The sequence below is a fragment of the Pempheris klunzingeri genome, chromosome 14, assembly GCF_042242105.1.
Source record: "Pempheris klunzingeri isolate RE-2024b chromosome 14, fPemKlu1.hap1, whole genome shotgun sequence".
NCBI lineage: Eukaryota > Metazoa > Chordata > Actinopteri > Acropomatiformes > Pempheridae > Pempheris > Pempheris klunzingeri.
Window position 1 is genome coordinate 14,286,758 of NC_092025.1, and position 23,470 is coordinate 14,310,227.

At 41.5% G+C, this 23,470-nt stretch overlaps 1 protein-coding gene across 1 annotated transcript in view; it reads left to right on the forward strand.

The window, feature by feature from the left end:
• The first annotated feature begins 8,304 nt into the window (after nucleotides 1-8,304).
• ubl3a (ubiquitin-like 3a) overlaps nucleotides 8,305-23,470 on the forward strand; it is a 33,194-nt gene continuing 18,028 nt past the window's right edge. The window contains exon 1 of the mRNA XM_070844285.1: nucleotides 8,305-9,072. Coding sequence (XP_070700386.1) covers nucleotides 9,046-9,072 — 27 coding nt within the window. The 5' untranslated portion in view covers nucleotides 8,305-9,045. The remainder of the gene's footprint in view (nucleotides 9,073-23,470) is intronic.

Here is a 23,470-nt window from a genome sequence, read left to right on the forward strand (position 1 = left end):
CAAAAGACAACCATGGGAGGGAAACAGCCACAATTGATGCTGTCTCGCAGTCCTCTTGTTTTTGTTTTGAGCTCTCCAGGGAAGACAGCAGCTCATCTAATCACAGCTATTTTACGCCATAATAAGTGCCTCCACATATCAAGATAGCATCCATAATGCCAGTCGTGCACTGCTGATAACACGGCATCACCCTCTACTTTATACTTGCCTACTCACCGTGAGAGAGGAGGGAACGGAAAGAGGAAGTGGAGGTTGACTCAGGTACATGGAGGTTGTCACTGTTTGTGGTTTGCTCTCTCTCTGTGAGTGTGTGTGTGTCAGTAATGTCTCACCACCGGAGCAAAAAGGGTTGAGATAAAATCACAACAATAGACACTGTGATCATGTCAAGTGCAACAGCAGGCAGCCAGGGCGATAACAGCCACCTCAAATACACACAGGCTTGACAGTGTAACAGTGACAACTGGATTTTTTTTTACAGTGACACTTTACAGATTTAGCATCTTCCTGATAACATACCTGCAGATAGAACAAAAGAGAGTCTGAACTTTTTTATATATAAGAGACAACTCCTGTACAATAACTCTACCTAAAACTAAAATACAAATATGATAAGTTATGTAAATCACTGTTGCCTCAGAAAAGACAAACTATAAGATGGATAAAGCAGAGATCCAAATATTTCTTTTCCTCAGCAGAGGGGATCTAAGTGTATACACTGGCCAGAGGGCGCGGTGTCAGAGTGAAGCCCTTTGGCAACCTATATCTAAATGGCTTATTATTGTTGTAAGCACGATTGTGTTAAGAAGTGTGTGTGACAGTCAAACATTGTTTTCTTCTGTGAGCATGGCCCCTGTTATTAGATTTTGTGATCATATAATCATTGTGATTCATCCTGTTGGGAGCATGAATGTCAGGTTTTTAACAAATCACTGAGATGTCTCATTAAGAGCCGAAAACACCAATTTCATGGTCAGAGGACCATCATTAAGATGTATCATCTGGGAACCGTGAATATCTGTATTAGATTTTATGGCAGTCCATCTGCTAGGTGTTGAGCTATTTCACTAACCTCAGCCTGCTGCCAGCGGTTGAAAGAAAACCTGTTCAACAGCTGCATTTCATGATATAATTCAATCCGACAATACCTGACGTGCCCGTACATATACAGAGACAGCCTCACCGGTGGTATTGTGTTAGATGTCATGCAAAAGCAATGTTAAGAGCCACGTGTGAGTATGAACAGGTTGAGCAGGCAAGATGTTGAAAAGAGCCAGAGCCTCCCTGGGACATACAAATTGTCCCTCATACAAATAGAGAGAGACACATAAAGTGTGAAGTAACTCCCACTCACAGGTAAACAGGAGGAGAACAGATAAGCATCTTCGCTCCCAGAGGCAGGCATATGTAGAAACAAAATACAAGCACTGAGAATGTACTTTATTCCCCCTCTGTGGCACGCAGATGGCAAAAACATGAGATGATGACAAATTGTTTTCACAGCAGAGGAGAGGAGGCTTTTATCTCTGACGAGTGTGTAAGTGCTGCCTCTCTGCTCGTATATCGGCCAACAAACCACCAGCTGCACTTGCAACTGATTCAAAACACAGTCAAGCAACAGTACCTTACATCGCAGATACAAGTTGCATCTCAGATTTAGCCTTCAGCAAAAGGCCTATCGGAGGGATCTCAGGACAAATCCCTGTGCGTATTTACCACTGAATGTGTCAGACAGGTGGGCTGATTAGAGGAGCACCCACCCCTTCCTGATCTCTGCATCAACAGTTCGTAGTAGATAAGCTCAGGCTCAGGCCGTCTCAGGGGAAAAGTCTGAGCCAAATCCAACTTGCTTTAGACTTTTGAGGAGGACCTGATCCTGAATAATAAAGGCAGCTCTTTGAGGATTGCTGACATTGTTCCAGAGCTGCAAGTCGCAGAAAAGAGCAGGTCCATGAGAGCTGCTCATGACAATGTTTCAAATGGAGGCTATAGATGAACCCAGTGACAGATTTATACACCAGCACCACTGCCTACTTCAGCAATGTAAATATGTAAATAAGGATATTATTCAGTCAGTGTTTCATGATCACAGCTTTGAGGGACAGAAAAACAGACCACAGGGCCGACGTGAAAATGCTGTGTAGGTAGAGCCAGCTTAGTATTTTGACCTAATTTGTTAGCATATCAGTGATAAACCTGGTCTAAACTACAAGTGTACAGCCATGCTAGACATTTTAATCAAAATGACAAACATCATGGTGGCCATAGAGGAAAAGTCATTAGCATTCGTCATCTGGGCACCAAGGATATTTATACCAAAGTTAATGGCAAGAGAAGAGAAAAACATATAGAAAGCCATGCGCACTGCAAGTGCCAAATAAACAAACATTCCATTGCAGTGGGAAGGTTGTAGATGTCTCAGAGATGATATTGGCAACATAAAACTATCTGCATGGTTGAATACCACTAAAAGAAAATGAGACTTTGCTTATTATCTGGGTGACCTTACCCTTTCAAAATGAGACTGCTAGTATTCCTGTCATTGTTGTCTCTCAGTTAGAGACTAATGGGCATGATGGAGACTGTAGACGAGCAGGAAGGGGACGTAAACCAGCAAAATGTAGTTAAGGCGGGGAAATAATTGCTCACACCTCCTCTGGGAGAATCAAACTGAATTGTCCCCTCAGTCAGGGGGGTGTGAAGCGTCCCGCTGGGCGGCGTGTTGCGTCGGTGGCTCCTGGCACCAACCTTTGCGCCACAGTCCGGGCTCAAAGTCTGCCTGAGGATCTCAGAATAGCTGACGGCACATGGTGCATGTTAATAATCTGTGGGAAACATAGGGAGGCAAAGCAGTGGGATGTTTGAGCTCTGCTATGCTGAGCGTCAGTGTTTAAATATGGAGCAGCGGTAACCACCAAATGCGTTGTGCATGCCGCCCTTCAAAGCAGAAAAAAGCAGCAACTGTTTTGTAGTGACACTGGAAACAGAAATAGATCAAAGTTTATCTTCTTCCCTGCAAGTGGATACGATAGACTGCTCAAACTTTAATCATGCCCTTTGACCTTTCAAAGACAAAAAATGTAATGCTGTTTCGTGTTCACGACCAGTATTCTATATATGTATGTGTTTAATTTTCCAATAAGTCTGTGTGTGGTCTGAGTGAGACAGCAGGTGCTCAGATGAAAATCTAAATGAGAACAGAGTCAGGAGGCTTAGAGGATTACAGAGTTGTATTGTCTTTACACAAAATGCAACATTTATATTTGATCAGCAGACCTTAAAGAGAGGAACTAAGGGACTGTAAAGGTGACTTGCAGGTTCATATTACACAAACCTGCACTGTCGAACAAGTGCTGAGGAGAGAAACACAAGCTGTATGGACACACACACATACGCACATTATGTACACGTACACACACTTTTATGTGTCTAGATACATACATATAATATGATCAGCAAGTCAGATAATGATACGCAAGCATGCAGGGTAAATGTGAAGCCAGGCTGGACATCCGTGCCAGAATCATTGGAAACACTCAAACTTACACCCAGTCTCATGTAGTCATGTACTTGTATTGTTACACCCTCGATTTAACACAGCTCAGTAATACAGTAGGCTACACCTAAAATAAAGATCCTTACATTGGTCCCAGATTCTGCTCATTTTCAAGTTCATATTTGTATTTGGGGGTCCTACTAGAGGAGGTTTACATGGTTTAATGTTTAAAAAAAACACAGAACAATCCGCTGCTTCGCTTTCACACTCGAGCTGGAGTTAGTAAGAAAAAAACAAGGGTGGACATCGAAGTGGATTCAGGTGGTTTTCAGTGAGCGGGCACTCGAGATGGGATTTATGGCTCTTTGAAGGGAGCCGGATCTTGAGGAGCCGTTCCTTTCAAAGACCCGTTCAAAAGAGCCGTTCAAACGACTGACTCGTTGCTATATTTATTTATTTATTTATTAGAAGTCAACCAGGGGTAACTTGTTTTCATCAAGGAAACAATCACTGGAAGCAGTTGTAAAATAAGATTTGGTTCAGAATAATTCAAACTTATACATATTTATTCTGAAATATTGATCATAATTTCATTTGGCTTGTGTTTTCAGTGTAATCATTCCATAAGATGGTGCCATACCAACATGCTTTGACAGTGAGATCACTATTTTGAATTTTCCCTTCACCTAAAAAACTTTGTGGCACAATAAAAACTACGCAGGCTACAGACTTCCATGCAAAATAACTTTAGTGTGAAATTTTCCACACATGAACATTTTAACAATACAGAAAAAATATGAAAATAATAAATAAGAGTATATATATATATACATATATTAAAAAATATAAACAAAACTAGAATAAAAATTAGGACATGATACAAATGTGAATGCATAATTGTACTAAACTACCTGGTGTGTGTTCACCTGAACTACTTTACAAACAGGAACTCAGCTCCTTGACTCGAATCCACATCAGAACAATGGAAACAATAACAAATGACTTTTCTTCAGTCGTTAATATCTCCTGCTCCCTGATCCAGCGGTAAATGTAAATGTCTTCAGTCCAGTCGGGCAGCGCTCACTAATGTCTCCTCCCCTAATGCTGCGCATCTATAGCTGCGTTCACGTGAATGGAGCTTGCTGTGGATGACTCAAACTCGGAGATGTCATTAGTCGTTCACGTGAAGGCAGCGTGGACAACTCAGACACATGAAGGCGGCGCGGGCAATTTGCATATACTGTAAGAACGGCTCGCAAACGAACGGCTCACAACTGTGAATCGGTTCTCATCGTTCACTTAAAAGAGCCGTTCAAAAGACTCGACTCGTTCACGAACGTCACATCTCTAGCGGGCAGTCGGCCTGCTGAAGGGCTGGAGGAGGTCACATGATCACTTATGACATCATAAAGGGAGCCATCTCTAAACAGAGTGTTTTCATACACATTTAGTGAAAGATGGAGCAGGAGAAAAAGAAAGAGGATGGTTTTTCTCAAGGTTTGCCGGTCTCTAGACACACTGGGGACACATAGTTATGTTGAAAAGACATTAAAAAGTGGATTTTGCATAAAATGGGCCCTTTAAGTTTTCATGCCTTGAAAGGTTTTAGTTGTATATATGAACATTGTACCTGGGTTACACTTCATACAGGCCCTTCTTTTTAAAATTGACCACAATGACGTTTCATTTTTATATATTCATGTCACCTATTATAGCACTAGTGGTCAGCAAAAGTTTTACACAGTGCTAGTTGGCACAATGGTGGGTAGGAAGGTTAATTCTCTATTTACAAGCACAGACAAGTAAGTCTTGTGCATACTTTTCTGAAAATATTGGAACATTACATGTATATCGTGTGAATAATTATGCTGTACAGTTTGTAGAATAATGTTTTGACCTGTCTTTCTTCTTCTGACACTTTAAGTTGTATTATATACAGTTCATATAGTTATGTAGACATCAGTGGACTATCAAACTGATAACTGTGTACATGTATTTTTTGTGAGCATTTATAAACGTTTTCTGACATTTTATGTATCAAACAATCAGTCCATTCGAAAATAATCAAGAGATGAATTCATAATGACAATCATCATTAGTTGCTGCCCTACTTGGCTCACTAGCTCAAAATCATACACTGACCTTAATTTTGAAAACACAGCCAACAAAAACACACTCACACCTCACTGTGTTTGTGCAGGCATGCTTATACGCTTTTGTGTGTGTGTGTGTGTGTGTGTGTGTGTGTGTCAGACTCACTACCCCCTCTCCACTCTCCCTTTATGGTGGGGAGATTAGGTAGTTAATCCTGTAGATCTCAGAGAAAAAGCCACTCCTGATGCCACAATGGATTTCACTCAGCCCACCAGAGAGAGGACAGACCTGCTGCCGATACGCATCTCGACCTCTGACGGAAACAGGGCCCACACACACACACACACACACACACACACACACACAAGGCAGAGCACTTCACCAAGGACAAGATATTATATTACATATGTATTAGATGCATGCTATAAATAACCTTGCGACCATATTGAAGTAATATTATGAAGCTGTCACATCTTAGTATTTACTGCATGTAATATACTGCATGTAATACTTACTACATAAGTTATTATGTACTAAGTATTGTGCTTAACAGAGGCCATTACTGTATCGTTTCAGCTCTCTAAGACATTTGTTACTCTCCATGACAGCACATGCACTCCTGGATACTGATTGGCTAATTTATTGATTAAGTCATTAAGAGGGATGAGCAGTCTTGTCACCTTGTCTCATCCTCTAAATCACTGATCACTAGTAATGGACCAACTGTCACCACACACGACTGCAAGTACGGTAACGGTAAACTGTTCAGTTTTAAGCACAACTGTGCTTATACTGAAGGACTCGGCCTGAAAGACGTTAAATCCAGCTATAGCAGGGCTGATCTGCAGCTGATCCTGACCTTTAACCTTCCCAGGCGTGACTGTATCATGTTTTTATTCCTCAGAGAAGGTTTGCTTGAGCTGATCAGACTTTTCAACAGCATGAAGACAGTAAAAGCTTCATTCTTGTGTTTGAATGAGGTGTAGCATGTAAACATTAATTGCAGCCTCTTAAGGATTTAATATGATGATTTTTGTGTTATACCAGAAAGGTCCCATTGATTATCCACACCATTTCTCCTTTCTCTGTCTCTTTCCATAGGGAGGACCCCCCCTCCCCCTCCAGTTTACTCCTCTGGAGGTGTGCATGGTCAATCCCACACCAAGCTGTACTCTCTCCCACTCACACTCCCACTACTGCTGCACTCCCTTCTCTGTCCCACCCCCCAATCTGGGGCCTGCCGCCATGTTCTTAAAGGGGCTGCATCAAGTAGCGCGTAGAGAAACATTAAACCCGGATATAAAGTAATTCCGCCTTCAAAATAAACTTAAAATAAAACATAATCTCTAAATAAACCTAAAAGACGATGCTATTTAACATAGTGTTCATTATTTTGAAATACATCTTTCATTGCTTAATATCAACCAAAATGTTTTGATTTGAGTGATTAAAGAATATCAGGCCTTTATAATAATGACAATCAAACTATATTTGTTTCATATATCAAGCTTAATTAATGAGTACAGTATAATTACAGTTTATTGCAAAACAAGCCAAAGTTCTCAGAGGCCTCCATTTTTGTGTTTCTTTATTGTAGGCTACAAAGAAAGAAACAAAAAAAAAAGCTAGACCTAGTTTGTGCTGCCGTGCTGTGGTTGGACATAATTTGCTTTGCACTCAAAATTATAAGGCTTTTGAATTGTCACAGCACAAAAAGCATTGGTGTAAATGATAATATATGATGGCTGAATTTCATTCAGCTGTTTCTCTTTCAGGATCCTGGTATCAGTCATACTGGTCACTGTCACACTATCATGGATAATCAATGTTATCAATCAAATTACCCAACATTATATGAAACAATTAAAATTAGGTTCACCTTAACCAGCCACATTTTGGGGACGAGGAGCTGGATGAATGTGACCCCCATCACTTGTACATTTTTTTTTCCTGCTGTCTTTTTTCCTATTTCCCAATTTCCTCCTCTGCTGCAGAAATGTAAACATGTAACTGTTATCAATCAATCATATTTAAAGAGGGATATGATTTCATCATCAGTCTGTTTGTCTCCTCATTTTTACAGTTTCTGATTGATTTTCTAACTAAAAACGGTGTCATCTGCCTGTTCAGCTCCTCTGAATGTTTTTTGCGTACAAAAAAGAAAAATATAATTTAATCTCTGTTTTAATTTACAGTTAACACCCACCTTAAAAGACAAAGGCAAGGGAAGTGAGACAATAGAAGATAATAAAAGAGTGATAATAACAATTAACTTTATTTACAAAGGGCTTTTCTTAATAAGGTTATAAAGTGCTTTGCTTTACAGAAAACAGAGCAGCAGATAAAAAACAAAAACACAATAAAAACAGATGGAACAAACAAAATAAAAACACTCAGGACTAAAAAAAAAAAAAAGTTAGAATATGTCAAAAATATGGCTGGAATGGAAAAATAAAACCCAGCTATATTAAACAAATCATAAAAGTTATTCTGCAAAGACAACAAAAAAACAGGACTCAAAAGATTTTAATGATGTTACACAGTCTGGTGACACCTTTCGTAACAAGCTCCCAGTAGAGCTGTTATTGTTACTGATAATAACAGCTGTTAGTATCAACAATACAGACATTTGAGCTTCTATTTTGGAGACCATGATAACCAGTTTCACCCCAGTGTGTTCTTTGTTAGATTTGGTTTTATTTTGAAAATCTGAGCGGAAGTCCCGTGTGTTTGTCCGTCTCCGGCTTGGCGCGGGTTTAGTGAGGCAGGATGACAGCTGAACGGGTCGCAAAGGTGCAGCAGCGCAGCCAGAAACATTAACAACAATCACCAGTTTAAACGGGACGGACGGACAGATTTCACCGTGAGACCCACGTTGGTTCCGGCCGGAGAGTTTGAGTTCACCCGAGGACGGTCACCGCTAATCCTGCGGATATTGTTTGTTCTTTTTTTTTTTTTTTCAACCCAGAGAGAAAAAGATCCGTGTCCGGATGTGCCAGCGGTGTTTGGTTTTTCGCATGGCGTAGGCACCTTTTCTGAAGCGGGATACTCTTGATGTTGTGGAGGGTCGGAGGAGGCCCTCGGGTCCGAAGCCTGTCCCATTAACATTAACTGTACTTCTCCCAAATTCACCGATTCGTGTGGGGAATCATCAACGACATGATTGTGCAATAGAGAGGCAGAAACGCGTCTTGGCTGCCTCAGTGTTGTGACTGTGCAGAGAGTCACCGGGAATAAAGAGTGTTTTTGTTTCCTGCCTTAAACCCAGCACCGACGCGCTTTGTAAGAGTTTGCGAGAATCATTACAAGGGAGACGGAAAGAGGAAATACCTGTGCCCTTGTCTTCTATCTTTGTGTGTGAGTGTGTGTGTGTGTGTGTGTGTGAGAGAGAGTGTGTGTGTGTGTGTGTGTGTGAGTGAGTGTGAACCCCTTTGAGGACCGGGAAAACCTCCACGATGACGGGCAGCACCCCAGCGGACATGGTGAGTGAATAGACTGTCAATTTTTCACCATTTACATCCATTAATTCCCTCCAGGGGTTTGACTGGGAAAAGCTAATCAGACCTGGGCTTGAGGATCGTCTTCGGGGCTGCTGCTTCTGGTTTCATTAACTAGATTTCTTCACGGTGTTGAGAGCATATCTTTTAGGCCCACTGTAACATTTATTGTGAATTTTTACCCCAGTGGATCTCCAGTGCACTTTAGAGAGGAAACTATGGCACTGTAACTGCACCGATATGGTCTTTATCAGTGGTTCTAACTTCTCCCTCCTTATGTACACCTTGCCGTTGACCACGTTTAAAATAAATATTGTATATTCCCCCTATAGTTCCTGACAGCCATTGTCTCCCACTGACTTCACTATAGTATGAAACTTCTTCAGGCTTCGTGATCTGTCACAGAGTGACAGTCTGCATTATTGCAGCTTTGTGTGTCACTTAATCATTGTGTGTTAAGGCATTGCTGGCTATATACATGTGAAAAGTTTGCACTGAACTGCCTCAGAGATGAAACGGTCGAATCATTGGTTTAATCGATAGAGAAAATTTATTATGCAAAGCACTAGCTGGTTCCAGCTTTGGAGATTTGGAGTTTGTGAGAAAAAGCAAATTTGAAGATGTCAACTTGAGGTTTGGGAAATTTTCATGGGCTCTGTTCAGTTCTTGTATTTCATAGTCTAAAGGGGTAAATGGAAAAACAATGGAGAGTTTGATCTATAAATGAAATGATAGTTTGTTTCAGCCCTAATGCTCATTTGCAACTCAAGCAAGGTTCGAGGTTCTAGTGATTTTCATATGGTGTGGAAATGTGTAGAAGATGGTGGCGTCCTGACATTAGCTGTGATCTTAGGCAGAAGTTACTGGAAGTAAAGGAGCTAAAAGATAAGAGACTGCTGGTGCGCTCCTACGGGAACAGACACATTTAATTGTTATTTTGATTTAGTTTGTTCCTATTGGGATTTTACTGGAATTCCCACACTGGCCCCTCATCCAGAACTAGCATCCCTCTCAGATCTTATCAAATCAAGGCTCTGTCCCTTCAGTGGTGTCTGCTGTTTATTTGATTCTATCGCGAACCTCCAGCATCACACACAGCAAGGCTGGAGAGGGACTGGAGTTTAGGAGGAGCGGAGCTGCTCTCCTGCTGGTTTTTAGCGCACAGTCACCGGTAATTGCTTTGCTGCTACGACCCCATTATATCTGCTGATGCTTTAAAAGCAGGCTAAACTATGACCTCAAGTCATCATCAGGTGACTTGAACAGCTTACCCCCACCCTCTCAAGACGCTATCCTCTTATGACTTATTGACTTGTTTTACACTAGCTTACTGCCTCTGGAGTGTATTATGAACTCCCATCGTAAAGATTTACGTCAGCCTCTTGTGGGTAAGCTATTCCTCAAATTAAAAGACGCATAAAATGTGTTTCGTTGGGTTTTCTCAGTCTTAGACATATCCCCCCCCCCCCTCCTCCTGTCTGGCAGTTTTATTCCGTCATCTTTGCTGCCAGTGCGTGGTAGCTCTTAGAATACTTCCAGGTCTATGTATAGAAAGGATAAACCACGTAATGTGCCCCTCCACGCGGAGACCAGCCATCCCAGCTGTGCCTCGACTCCTGCACGTCCGAGTTCAGCTGATCCCCTTAACAGCAGGTCCATTATGTTGTCAGGATGTTGGGATAAAACTGTGAGGAAGTTCGAGGTGAGCTGGTCTCTATGCGTATGTGGCCCCGTCGAAGCGAAGGCATCTAAGTATAGCACATGGCAAGGAATGTCCATGGATTATGGACATAATCATGAGCCAAATCCTTCATTTTCTGACCTGATGTGGCTGGCAGCTAAATCCTCGGGAATCCTAAAGAACGTTCATAGAAGGTCTTGCGTTATGTCACCAATGCGTGTGGATGCGTGACGATTCATCTGAACTTCAGTCTCAGTGTTATCAGTGTTGTGGTGACTGTAATATTCCAGTGGGTAGTATTTTTCTTGTGTGTTACACAGGCAGCGTGTTACCATTTAACCAGAAAACTTGAGTCCAAGCCTCCAGCTGCCCTAATGAAGTGTCTTTAAGCAACACACTGAATCCCTGCCTGTTGGTTTAAAGCTCAGTCTGAGATTTTCCCTATGTGTTTGTGTGTGTGTGTGTGTGTGTGTGTGTGTGTGGAGGGGCGGGTAACACATTATTGTTGCATCATTTATCGCCACTGTGAGGCTTAAAGTTCATTTCTCACTGGTAAAGTAATAATATTCCTTCAGCTGCCAACTCTCAAGCATTGCTTTAAAATTGGTTTTATTCCTACCAGAGCTGCTGTCTTCAGGCTCACAGTATTAACATGCCTACAGCAGAAACATAAAGGTCAAATTCTGCACATAAGTAAGACTTTTCAGGGTTTCTGCCACTGTTAAGTCTTCAGAACAATCGCTTCCCTTTGTGGCTTAGCTCAGCCTATACATCAGACCAGCTTCTTGTGTTTCCCAAGGAAGTTTGGGGAAATGTCAACTATCCGCATTTAACTCATCCTGTGTGGTTGAAATCAGCTGCACATGCAGATTCTCCCTTCGCTCCCCCCCCTGTCTCTGTGGAGGAGCAAGTGAGTGTGTGTGCGCACACACACTTAGAAAGCTTGTATAGAGTGGGAGTGAGAGTAGGAGGAGAGGAGATGGCTGGTGCCAAACATTGTGGGTGAATGAATCTGAGAGAAAGAATAGGAGAAGGAACAGTCATGCCTCTTGAGAATGGAGGATGTATTTTTTTTTTTTTTTCCATCTTCGAAACAGAAAAAGAGGAGGACTTGAGGGGTAGGAAGAGTGGATGAGGGAGGTACAGGGAGGGGGCAAATTACCTCGCTCCAGGCAGACCTCAGAAGTGCTGACTGGGTTGAAATGGTCCCTATGGCAACAGTGGGACGCTTGGATCTGAGGTCTGGATGCCCTTGTGAGTGTGTGTGAGTATGTGGAGGGATTGGGTCGAGATGCACTACAGGTATATGTGTGTGTGTGTGCGTGTGTGTGTGTGTGTTTGAAACAACGAGCAGACTACAGAGAAAGAGAGAATAGTACAGAAGCATGAAAAGAATAAAGAACCTCAGTTCAGATAAGCCCCTCTGAATAAATACGCTCCAGAAAAGTCCCATGGAGTGAATTTCAAACATCAACTCTTTGGGATATGTCTCAGCACTGCAGACAGGACAGGGAGATATAGGTACACACACACACACACACGGTTCCACTGTATCATAAGAGATTATCAGTTGTAACTAACGCCTTTATTAATGCTTAATGAATCATTTATTACTGCTTGTTATAAGCCTTCATCTCGTCGGACAATGAGAACTTGTGATGGACGTTTTCCATTGTTCTCATTGAGTTAACAATTAGTAAAGGAAAAAAATTGGCAGCTTAATTGATAATTTAAACAATCAGAGCTTTGATTAAGAAGGGAGACAAAATTTGCGACAAGTCGGGAAGAAATCAGAGAAGCTATACAAGGATGTGATGAGTAGAAATACAGAAATTGCTGCTCTTAAATCAGCATGTTTCATGGATCTATCCATGTTAAATTAGTTGAATTAACTTGCAGAAAATGATTCGACACGATGGTTACAGCAATCACTTATGTTTGATGAGGCGTAAATAATAATGGACTGAAATGTAAACAGGCCGATTATAACTTTAGTTCATGAGGAGTACTTGTCTAATTGGCAAAAGTCTCATAAAAAGAGTTATAAATGTTAGTAAGTCATTCAGGAAGGATGAATGGGTCTAACCTTCTAAATACACCTGCTCATATAATGTACATGTGTTTCATTTTCCTTCTACTCCGCTAAAATTCACTTTACTTCACCATGTTTATTTGTGATTTTCCACAACCTGGCAACCCAAAAGTTGTTCCTTATAACCACAGACTGTATTTAAGAAGCAGATGTATCCACAGTGACTATTAGTTGTTAGACTTTTTTCCCATCTGCAATAAAGACCAGTCTCTGATTGGCTAGGTTTAGGCATGACCAGCCCAAATGCATAATAATGCCTATTTTACTCTAAATGGAACCATAATTTAACAAAAAAAACATCATGCTGTACTGAAGAAGACTTAAAATTATGAACTTGGTCAAAGTGTTTATTAAGATAATAAATCAAGTGAGAAGTAGGGTAATTATTGACTTCCACACAATTGGACGTCATTAACAGTGGAATCGCCCTCTGCTGGCCTTTAGAAAGAATGCAGCTTTAAGTCATTTCAGCATTGACTTCACTTTTCAGACTTTCAGACTATAGATGTAAAGCATCAGACAATATTTTGTTAATCATTAATAAAGCCACGAGTTACAACTTGCCGTAGTAGAAAGGGGAAACAACTGTGTGACTGTATGGATGTCTGGTCAGAAGTGCTAATGTCTCCTGATATGAAATGAAGAAATAAACGCTGTCACCACACGTACGCACTGATACACACTCAAACACCCTGTCATTTGTCCATTGGTGACTATGTGTTAATTTGTGTTGGAGGTGGCGATCACAGCCGTCATACTCAACCAGACCCGGAGGTATGATATAATGTATTAATCCTTCAATCGTTAGGATGGAAACATTGGGAATAAAATCAGTACAACTGGGCTTCTTTGGTTTCTTTGGATTTTGGAGGTTGTTATGTAGGATTCATTGTTGATATAAGATCTGTTGACAATCACACGTTTAATCGTGTGTGTGTAAAATGTAAGAAAATAGAAAAAAAATTCCTAAGGCCCAATGTGTCTTAAAGTGTCTTGTTTTATCCGCAAACAGTCCAAAACCCAAACATATTCAGTTTAGCAGTGGAAAAGATGAAAAGAAGCAAAAATTAATATTTGAGAAGTTATAACCTGTGATTTTTTTGGGGGGCATTTGTGCCAAAAACAATTAATCGTCAACATTTTTTGTTATCCATAATTTGTTATTGATAATTTGCTGATTTTTTTTTTTTAAATTGTGCCACTGTGACTCTGGTCTGTCACAAAGACCATGCTGGAAAGCATACATACACTTCATAAATGTATCAATATATCTATTTATCAACAAAACGCCTGTTCAGAGTTGTAGATTGTTGTGTTATTGTACCAGTATGTGGCTAAAACCTTGTTACCTCTACTGCTTTGTGTGTGGCTGACTATAATTTTGGCGCTTTGAAAGCAGTTTATAGTTCATTCTCATATTGTTGAGAGTCCTCTTGGACACGCAGAAACACACACACAAAGGAGTCAAAGGTTGGGGTCGGAGGTCAGCGGTGTGTTGGTCGTGGATGAAAGAACAATGGGTGGGGAATCCTTGCTGCTGAAAGCCGCACTCCCCGTCCCTCTTCCCACTCGAGCTTAGCTCAGCATTAATGACACCGAGTAGCTAGAGTCAGAGCGAGGTCCGCAGGCGTTCTTCAGCCTGGGGCAGGAGCTGCTAACAGGGCTTTGATTGACACACTCAGAGGGAGAAGGAACACTATTGAATCCTGACAGGGCCAGTTGGGTGAAGCATGTCTGTGTAGTATGTGGGCGTCGCTGATGCCATGTGTTGCAAGTCTGAGTCACAGATCAGGATTACGTCATCCCGCCCGGGTGCTAGAGTTGATATATTGACTCTGACATTGTCACATGCAGGCCTCGGAGCGCTACGGAAAGTTCAGACAGCAGCTCTGAATGTGCAGGAGTTGTGCTCCTTCTCTTAATTTCAAGCGTTTCGGAAAATTGATGACTCAAAGGTGAAGCCCTGACAGATTGTTCAATACGGCAGCTAAAGTAGCTGTTCTTCTTAAGATGAATGACGTGAATGCACAGTTGTCACTGGTATCACTGTACACTGAGTTAGTAAATAATAGAGTTTCTGTTACTTTTCTGTTTCTGTAAAAAGAATTGTATTGCTTTTTGTATTTGTGTTGGTGGTATTAACAAAGCTCTTGTCAATGTGTACGTCCAGCAGTCCTCTGTGACTGTAAAGGGTTAATTCAATTGTATTGACGTACCAACAGGAAGTCCTATGTGGAGCATCCATTGATTGCTTATGTAACTGTTTGTTTGCTTGTGTCTGTCTGTGTATTCTCCAGTGTGGCATGCGTCTATGCATGTGCATCCTATGTGGGGGCATGAACAACGACACCATGCTGCACATAATAGGGCTACTTACTTGTCAACACTCATGCTTTTCTTCTTCTTCATCTTTTATGACTGTTCCAGCTCATCAGTTATTCATAATATGCTGTATGGCTGCATGTTTCCTCTACGGGAGTCATATTGCTTTTGTCTGTGAAAAATGTTAGGTCCTAGATATCAGATTTTCAGGAACAAATACTTGTGGCTTGACGGCTATGAATTTTTGATTTCCTGAATCTTCACAGTGCAAAAACATTCAGTGCATGTTTACAGTCGTAGCAGAACTAGGCATCTGTAGCGTATGTATGCAGAATAACCTGGTTTCTTTTGCTGCTCAGTCATTATAGACCACTACAGCACTCCAAGTAGCTGGAATTGCTGGATGGTTTGAAGTTAGCACAAAGCAAAAACAATAAACATGAACAAAGTCACTCAGTTTTCCTGCAAAATTCCTGTTTCCTGTAGTCTGGAGCCTGACACGCACACTCCCAGACAGCAGCTCCTCTATCAAACAGCTCATTTAAACTTCGGTTACTGGATGCATGTTGATGTCTCCATCAAACTATTGACTTAACTGAGATGCTTGCAGTGGGTAGCTAAATTAAATCTGGAGTTAAGAGGTTTTTGTTGATACTGCTCATGATAATTTAGGCTAGAGACACATTTCACAAAGAAAACTTTAATAACCACCGAGATTAAATCTTCAGTATGAAGCTAGCTATTAAATTTCAACACTCACCAGGCTCGAAAGTGAGACCCTATCTCTTTTGTTGTCGGTTTGCATTTTGATCAGCCCGGCTAGGAGACTGAATAGTTCTGTGAGTAACCCAGAGGGTTTCTAAGAGAAAAAGTCAGAGTGTGCGTGTTGGGATAAGGGCTTATTCTGCTGGAAAATCCCCCTCTTTTCAGCAGTCAGTGTTGGCAGGTATTTCTTTGCTCCGGCTGGGGAATGTGTTGAACTACTTCACCGTTTTTGGGGGCTCCCAGGGTCCCAGTTCAAGAGGAAACTTCTGGTCCACACTTTTGATTCTGCTCCTGATCTCTCTTGACAGTGAATGGGCACTTGTTGTATCCTACATGTCTTTATGTCCTTGAATATTAATATTGTGGGAGCAGGGACAGTGACATAATGTAGCCCACATTTAAAGTGCCGATTACTGATTCCTGAGCATTGAGCTCTGTCAAAACAGCAGCAGTCTCTACAGTACATTCTGGACACTGAACACCTCAGGACAGAAGTAAAGTGAGGACGTTCTTCAGCTTTTGTGCCAAGTGTTACAGAGTCAGAGCATGACATAAATGAGTGGGTGTGAGTGTGAGTAATATTCGAGCACTCGGCTGGCACTAACACGATGAAGTCCCAACAGACTCTGTATGCCTGCAGCCGCTTTTGAAGTCTGCGTGTGTGTATTTTGTCCACGTATTTATGCATGCGCACATTTGCATAGAGAAACCAGCTAAAGCACAACCTGTTCTTCCTGCTAAGTGACGTGTTTGCTGTTGGCTTTGCCAGTGGAGTAACACCCACTCCAGTACACTTTTGCTCCAGAGAACAGAACAAACTAGGAGTGTGCCTAAAGGCCATTGTTTGCATGTTATGGTGTTTTGCCACTACCAAATGGCAATTTGCCATGATGCTGCGTGGCAGGCAGGTGAGAATATAATTCTGGTGGACAAACACAATTTTCTTTTTGCTTGGAAAAAAAAGTTTGTTGTTAGTTTGCCTGTAAATGTAGAATCTCAAAAGAGCAGGTTTTTGGTTTAAAAAAAAAAAAAGGGGGGAAGATGTGCTACCACCTCCTGAAACGTAAGAAAGGAAGTGTGTAGCATTATGTGAGCCGGTTGAATTTTGAAACCAAAAGGAGGAAGAGAAACTTAAGTTAAGAAAGGATCACAGCATGATACGTAGAGAGGAAGATGAGCAGCCAAACAGAAGCTCATTTTACTGGACATTACTGAAAGCAACAGTGGAAAAAAACCCAAAAAAACATTTGCTCATTTGTATAATTTCTCATATCAACTGACGCAGTTGTGTAAAGTGGCACATTAGCCTCATTAAGTATTCTACTCTCAGATATTCTTTGCCATTCAGTAACATGAACTAATGTGAATCATTAATGCAAACTGGGAGTCACTCAGTAGCTTCTGTCTTCCTTTTAGATAAGAAGTTTTTAATGGAAGTTCTGCACAAATCATGTTGCGCAGTCAATGTGGTCATTGCATATACTGTATTGATTTTAGCTTTACACCAGGCATTAATTGCATTGACAAACTCAGGGATCTTGATGCAATCTCTCGCTTTCGTGCTATTCGCGTTGAAGTGATGTTGTGTTTGGGGAACTTTCCTCCAAGCTGGAATTTAAACAGATGTAAAACAAAAGCACTCAAGTGCAAAAAACACTGTATTTTCCTGTCAGTGTTGAGGAGAAAGAGAGTATGTGTCTGTGTGTGTGCGCATGCGTGTGTGTAGGTGAAATAGGGGATGGGGCTCAATAAAAGGAGCCTTTCAGCTGCACTGGAAACAATTTCCAGCTGAGGGGACATTTATATTAAAGCTTTGCCTCGCCAGCACAGACTGTTCGTGTGTGTGTCTCTGTGTGTGTGTGTGTGCGTCAGAGCAGCCTAGCTAGCAAGAATCAACTGTCCCTTTTTCTGATACATTTTGGGACATGCTGCCATTTCTAAATCAGTGCTTAAATCTGTCCTGATATTCGAACGCCCTGTGCCAGAGCAGTCAGACAGACAATACGTACTGAGGGAATTAGAGGGCCAGTGTTGAGACTCTTCAGGTCCCAGACAGGGCAGACACGAGCCACACAGCAGTCATCCAAAGGTCAAGCCTCTTTGACTGGATGTTCCAACAGAATCAGCTGGCCTCCAGTCCTCACATTTGTGCCTTTAACCCAGAATTTGACCATGTTGCGGCTGTCAAGCAGAGAATCACCTTTGTATGCTTTCAATATGTAAATGGTCCGACAAGCCAAGGTCATGTTTGACTGTTCTCGTGTTATCGTAGGTAATTTGTGTTTGAAGTGTATTCTTATTCTTATTCCTTTGGAGCTGTGTGTAACAAAAAGCAATTTCCCCCTGGGGATTATTAAAGTGTTTCTGATTCTGATTCTGATTCTGAAGGTCTGCAAGAAAGTCTGCTTCATAATAAATTAACCTGTTTAGTTTTTTCAGTTAATTGATCACTTGTTTAGTAAAATGTCAGATAATAATTTTTTTTTAAAATCACCTCAATCTCCAGAGCACAGGGCATCGTTTGAATCGTCAATGCAAAGATTCAACAACTGCTTAAGTATCATTGAACATTATTTGAAAAAATCCATATTGGAACACAGAATGGGGGGGGCGGTAAATCCGGAACCAGTAAAAAACAATTCTGGAACCAGTGGAAAAACAATAAGCGTGGAGGAAAAAAAGAAACGTCTGGAACCCTTTTAACTGACTATTTGTTGCTAGGTAACCATCTCAGAGTTCATCCTCCTGAAGCCTCTGTGTCATACATACCAAGCACTAACTAACCCAGAGCCTTAATCCTCAGCTGATAAAGTGACCCAGCTTCAATATTGAGGCTTTAATGGATTTGCCACTATGTGAACAGTCTGTGTAGACGGCAAAAATCCTGCTCGTATTTTCATTTTGCACTATCTGAACTTTTTGTGCATCTCGACCACTTTAAATGCTCCAACTTCAGTGTAAATACACTACTTTCGGTGCGCTGACACACAGACAAAACGCTTGTGTATTTATCGTACTGTGGACAGTGGTTCTGATCCTGATCCTGATGCTGTTGATGTTGAATAGGACGTAACACTGCATCGATCATGTGTTTAGTGTTTGAATTTGTGAGCTAAAATGGCAGGAGTGGAAGACACTTGGTCGGAAATGGTTTTGGCTTGTTGCTGAGAGGTTGTTGTCATGCCAGTGGAAACTGCACGGCAGAGATGGAAGCAGGAAACCTGTGCGACTTTTTTGCAATTCCTCTGAGTTTATCATATTCACACAGACACGCACAGAGAGATATGCTGGTGGGAAATAGTCACAGAAGAGTTCAAGTCAGAGCTCAAAGAGGAGACAGCCAGAGATGGGATGGAGGGTGTGTATGTTTATGTGTGTGTGTGTGTGTGTGTGTGTGTGTGTGTGTGTGTGTGTGTGTGAGAACGATAGAGAGAAAGAGGGAGCATGGAGAGAGGGTATATTTGGCCTTCATGCTGTCTTGCACAAATTTGTCATTGCATGTTGGATGCTATGGAGCACTCTGACTATGAATATCTCTAATGATCCCAGCAGGGGTTGTGTGTGCGTTTCGTGCGTTTCGTGTGTGTGTGTGTGTGTGTGTGTGTGTTCTTATCTGAACGAGCTGCCGGTAATGAAGCATTGGACCTTGGACTAGAATGATTCAGGGCTTTTCATCTATTTTTTCTCAGTTTCTCATAATGAGGAAGCATTGGTTTATCTTGAGGGAAGCAGCAGAACTCTGACTTCCACAGAGGACATCAGATATCGACCTATAGTTTAGTTTAATTACACATTTTTGTGAAGTGGTTTCTCTGTGCCAGAGATCATTTGGCGAAATATATGGTTATGAACAAAACAGCGGTGAGGAATCCTGAATCAGTATTCTAGGCTAGTGGATTTGAAAGCTTGGATGTTTGTGGGTGAGTAAGGCTGGCATGTTTTAGCTAAGTTTAGCTGACTTCCATTTAGCTTGGCTCAGTCAGCACATTTTGGTACAGTTACAGTTCACAGTACAGTGTAGTTAAAGGCTCAGTAGAACCATTAAGGCTGTGAGATGGCAGGTAGAGTAATCCTGTTTAATTTTTAATCTTCAGGTCACAATGTTGACTAAACGGGGCTATATCCGTGACGCCAAAGTATGCTTCATTCTCAAAATGATCTTAACCTTTAAACTACTTCTGCATACACCTTGTTGTAAACTTGTCATCATGGGTGGCTGTATGAGAAATATACCGTTCAGTATGTAGGGTTGTAAACATCTTAATTATGAACACGTAACAGGCAGCCCTTAACAGCACACCTTGGCTGATTATGTCACCTGCATCCATATTTCCTTTTCATCCATTGCGTGGAACAATGTTTGTCAAAGATCTTGATTGGGTCCCCAGCCGCCACCCCTCCTCCTCCTCTTTCTGCTTGTCGCTGCCCTGTTCCTTCCTGTTGTTGCTTGTGTAACCGGTTGTCTCCACTGTCTCCCCACTGAGGCTGCCTTTTTCCTGTTGTGCACAACACAAACATAACCAGTGGCACAGACCTCGAACCAGACAACAATGGAAAAAATCCAATACGTATACATACGTATATGTATACATACATATACATATACGCACACACACACACACACACACACACACACACACACACACAAATACATATACATATGTATCGTATAGCTCTATAAGGTTCACTGTTATGTGTATGATTATTATGACTGTGTGTGTTTGTAATTGTGACCTGCCAGGGGCATGTATATGTGTAAGAAAACACTAATCTGGTGAAGTACAGTACATCTCATATGTTATATGTTTAGTGTAGCTCATGCTCACTTAAAGATTTTGTAAACTGCTTTCATTGCAAGTAAACCTGCATCTATTTTTGTCACTGGACGCTACTTCATTCCTGAATAGGCCTAGAAAATGCAGCGTGTGTGTGTGTGTGTGTGTTTTGTGTGGTAGTAATACCCCTGGTTGTTTCTGTCCAGTGCCATCTGGTAAATTCCAGCACAGAGGGCGTTTTAGCTTGCCAGCAGTCTCTATCTGTGTGCCTCTCGCTCTCTCTCACACACACACACACACACACACACACACACTCACATGTAGACACACATTCTCTCTTCTACACACACGGCGTCACGTGAGTCGTGACTGCGGGGCAGTGCTCTTTTCTGAAAGAGAAAAGAAAATGCAATGTTGTGGATGTAACTGCTGTCTCCCAGCCGTTTCTCTTCTCTACTCAGATGTTGATTCACTCATTCTCCGTTCTCTCCCACATGTTACATCAGCCTCTCCTCATAAATGTCTGCTAAGCCTTCATAGTATTGCAGAGAGCGGGCAGACGTGGTAATAGGAAAGGAATGAGTTTTTCAAACCTTAATGTGTGCAATGCGCTGTGCGTGCTCAATGGGGTGAAAAGCATCTACAAAAACAACAGCTCGTCAGGATTTGAGAAACTGAATTCACAGACAAGCGTGTACTTTTATCTGTCTATTTTCATTATTGATAAATCTGTTGATTTTTCTTTTGATTAATACTTTACTTGTTTAGTGTAGCAAGTCAGAAAATAATGAAAAAATGTCAAAATTTCCCAGAGCACAAGGGAGCATCTTCAGATTGCTCATTTTGTCAGACCAAATCCAAATATATGCATTTTTAAATGATGCATATTTAGCGAAGGAAAGCTGCAAATCATCAGCTTTTAGAGGCTGGAACCAGTCAGTGACCTGCATTTTAGCTTTTTAAAACGACAAATCAACTCTTGACTTTGAGTAATAACTAATAATTTCAGCATGACTTCATTCTGTCACAAGACTTTTTTTCTTTTTCATTTTCTCTGGAGCCAGCTGTGAATGTAAAAGGCATGGAAGCAATTAATGTGTAAAGAAAAATAAATAGACCTAAACCTTAATTTTAGATGCACAGAGGAAAAACGGGGGAAAAGCTTGTGCTTAGGAAGGACAACCTGAGAGGTTTCAAATCAAGCTAATCCTGACTACAGGGCATCGACTACACACCACCGGGGAGACCACCTAGGAAATAGGATGGGGGTGGGTGTGTAGAGACAGGACGAGAGGGGGGGGGCAGGGGAAGGCAGAGGTCACTACAGACTGTGTAGCTCTCTTGGTGGGGGGAGAGGAGAGGGGGAGAACAGCATGAGGATGCTTCACTTGACTCCAGGGCTTTCACGTAGCAGGGGAGCAGGAAAACACGGGGGAGGAAGTCATATTGGTGAGACACCCTGGGATGGAAGTGAAGGAGAGTGAGGAGGAGGAGGAGGAGGAGGAGGGAGCAGACGGGGCCACTGCAGAGCAAATGGTAGGACGAAGGAGGTAAAGGACAGGAGGTCCTTTCATCAAAGCCATCACCAGGGATCATCAACCCTCTGTGTGGTCCCTTCGCACAGAGGGTTGTCGACATGTGGCGTGTTGGCCTTTGGGCTTGTGTGTCTGCTGGTAGCTGGTTTCTCCCAGAGCCTGAACGGGCAGAATATAGACAGGAAGGCTGGACTTAATGGATATAATGTCTATTTTGGGAAAGAGATTTGTACAAAAATTAAGACAAAACAAAATCCAGTGCTAATCTAATTTAACAAAGCTGTATACAGATTTATAACTCCAATACTATAGCTTACACATTTTCTTTCAGTCACAGCTTCCTGTTGTATTTTTAGAATTACATTTGTAACACAAAAGAAAAAGGAAGTTGCCAAGACGGCCTGCAAGGCTGAATACATTACATACAGTGCAAAGCAAAAATAGAAGTTGAATTGACTTCAGTAGTTGTTTTATTAATTAAGACCTTGACGTCTTTTATGATGATGTTCAAAAGCTGTTTTGTATGAACATTTACTTTAAAATAAAATGGTATTATCAACCTTCTTTTTTTTTTTTTTGCTAGAAAGGTTTCATGTGATCTTCTTGTACTTCTATATTTCTCTCTGCTTCCCAGCCAAGCTATCAGTCGTGCCCCCCATTTGTCACACGTAGACAAAAGCAGATACAGAAGGCCTGGCGTCACCATTCATAATGCTCATAAATTAGAGCAGGATATATTTTTGATACAGCATATGTGTGAAAATAAATCAGCAAGAAAGCATCAAGGTTTATCATTTATTCATTTATGAAATGTCGTGCGACTTAAGGTTGGTTGATGTAAGAAAAGAAGAAGATATGTGTGTGTACTGCCTTTCACCCTCAGCGTGGGCACTATATGATTTTAGCTTAGCACCGCAATCAACTCTGGGAAGGCACATCCTTTCAAAGACCCGACCGCCATCCATATAACCTCTTTCCAGAGCCTGAGCTGTGATGATAAAAGTTTTTAAATTAGCTTTTTGCTTTTCTTTCTTGCTTTCACACTGTATCTGGGGAAGCAGGGCGATGATATTAACTCATAAAGTGCCCCAGAACTGGAGCATGTGGGTTTAAATCTCCATGTTGGCAAACATTTGTCTGGCTGCAATCCTTATCAGACCCAGAGGTCCTTTCTCTGGCGACCCTTCTGATTTCCCATCAACCAGGGAAAACG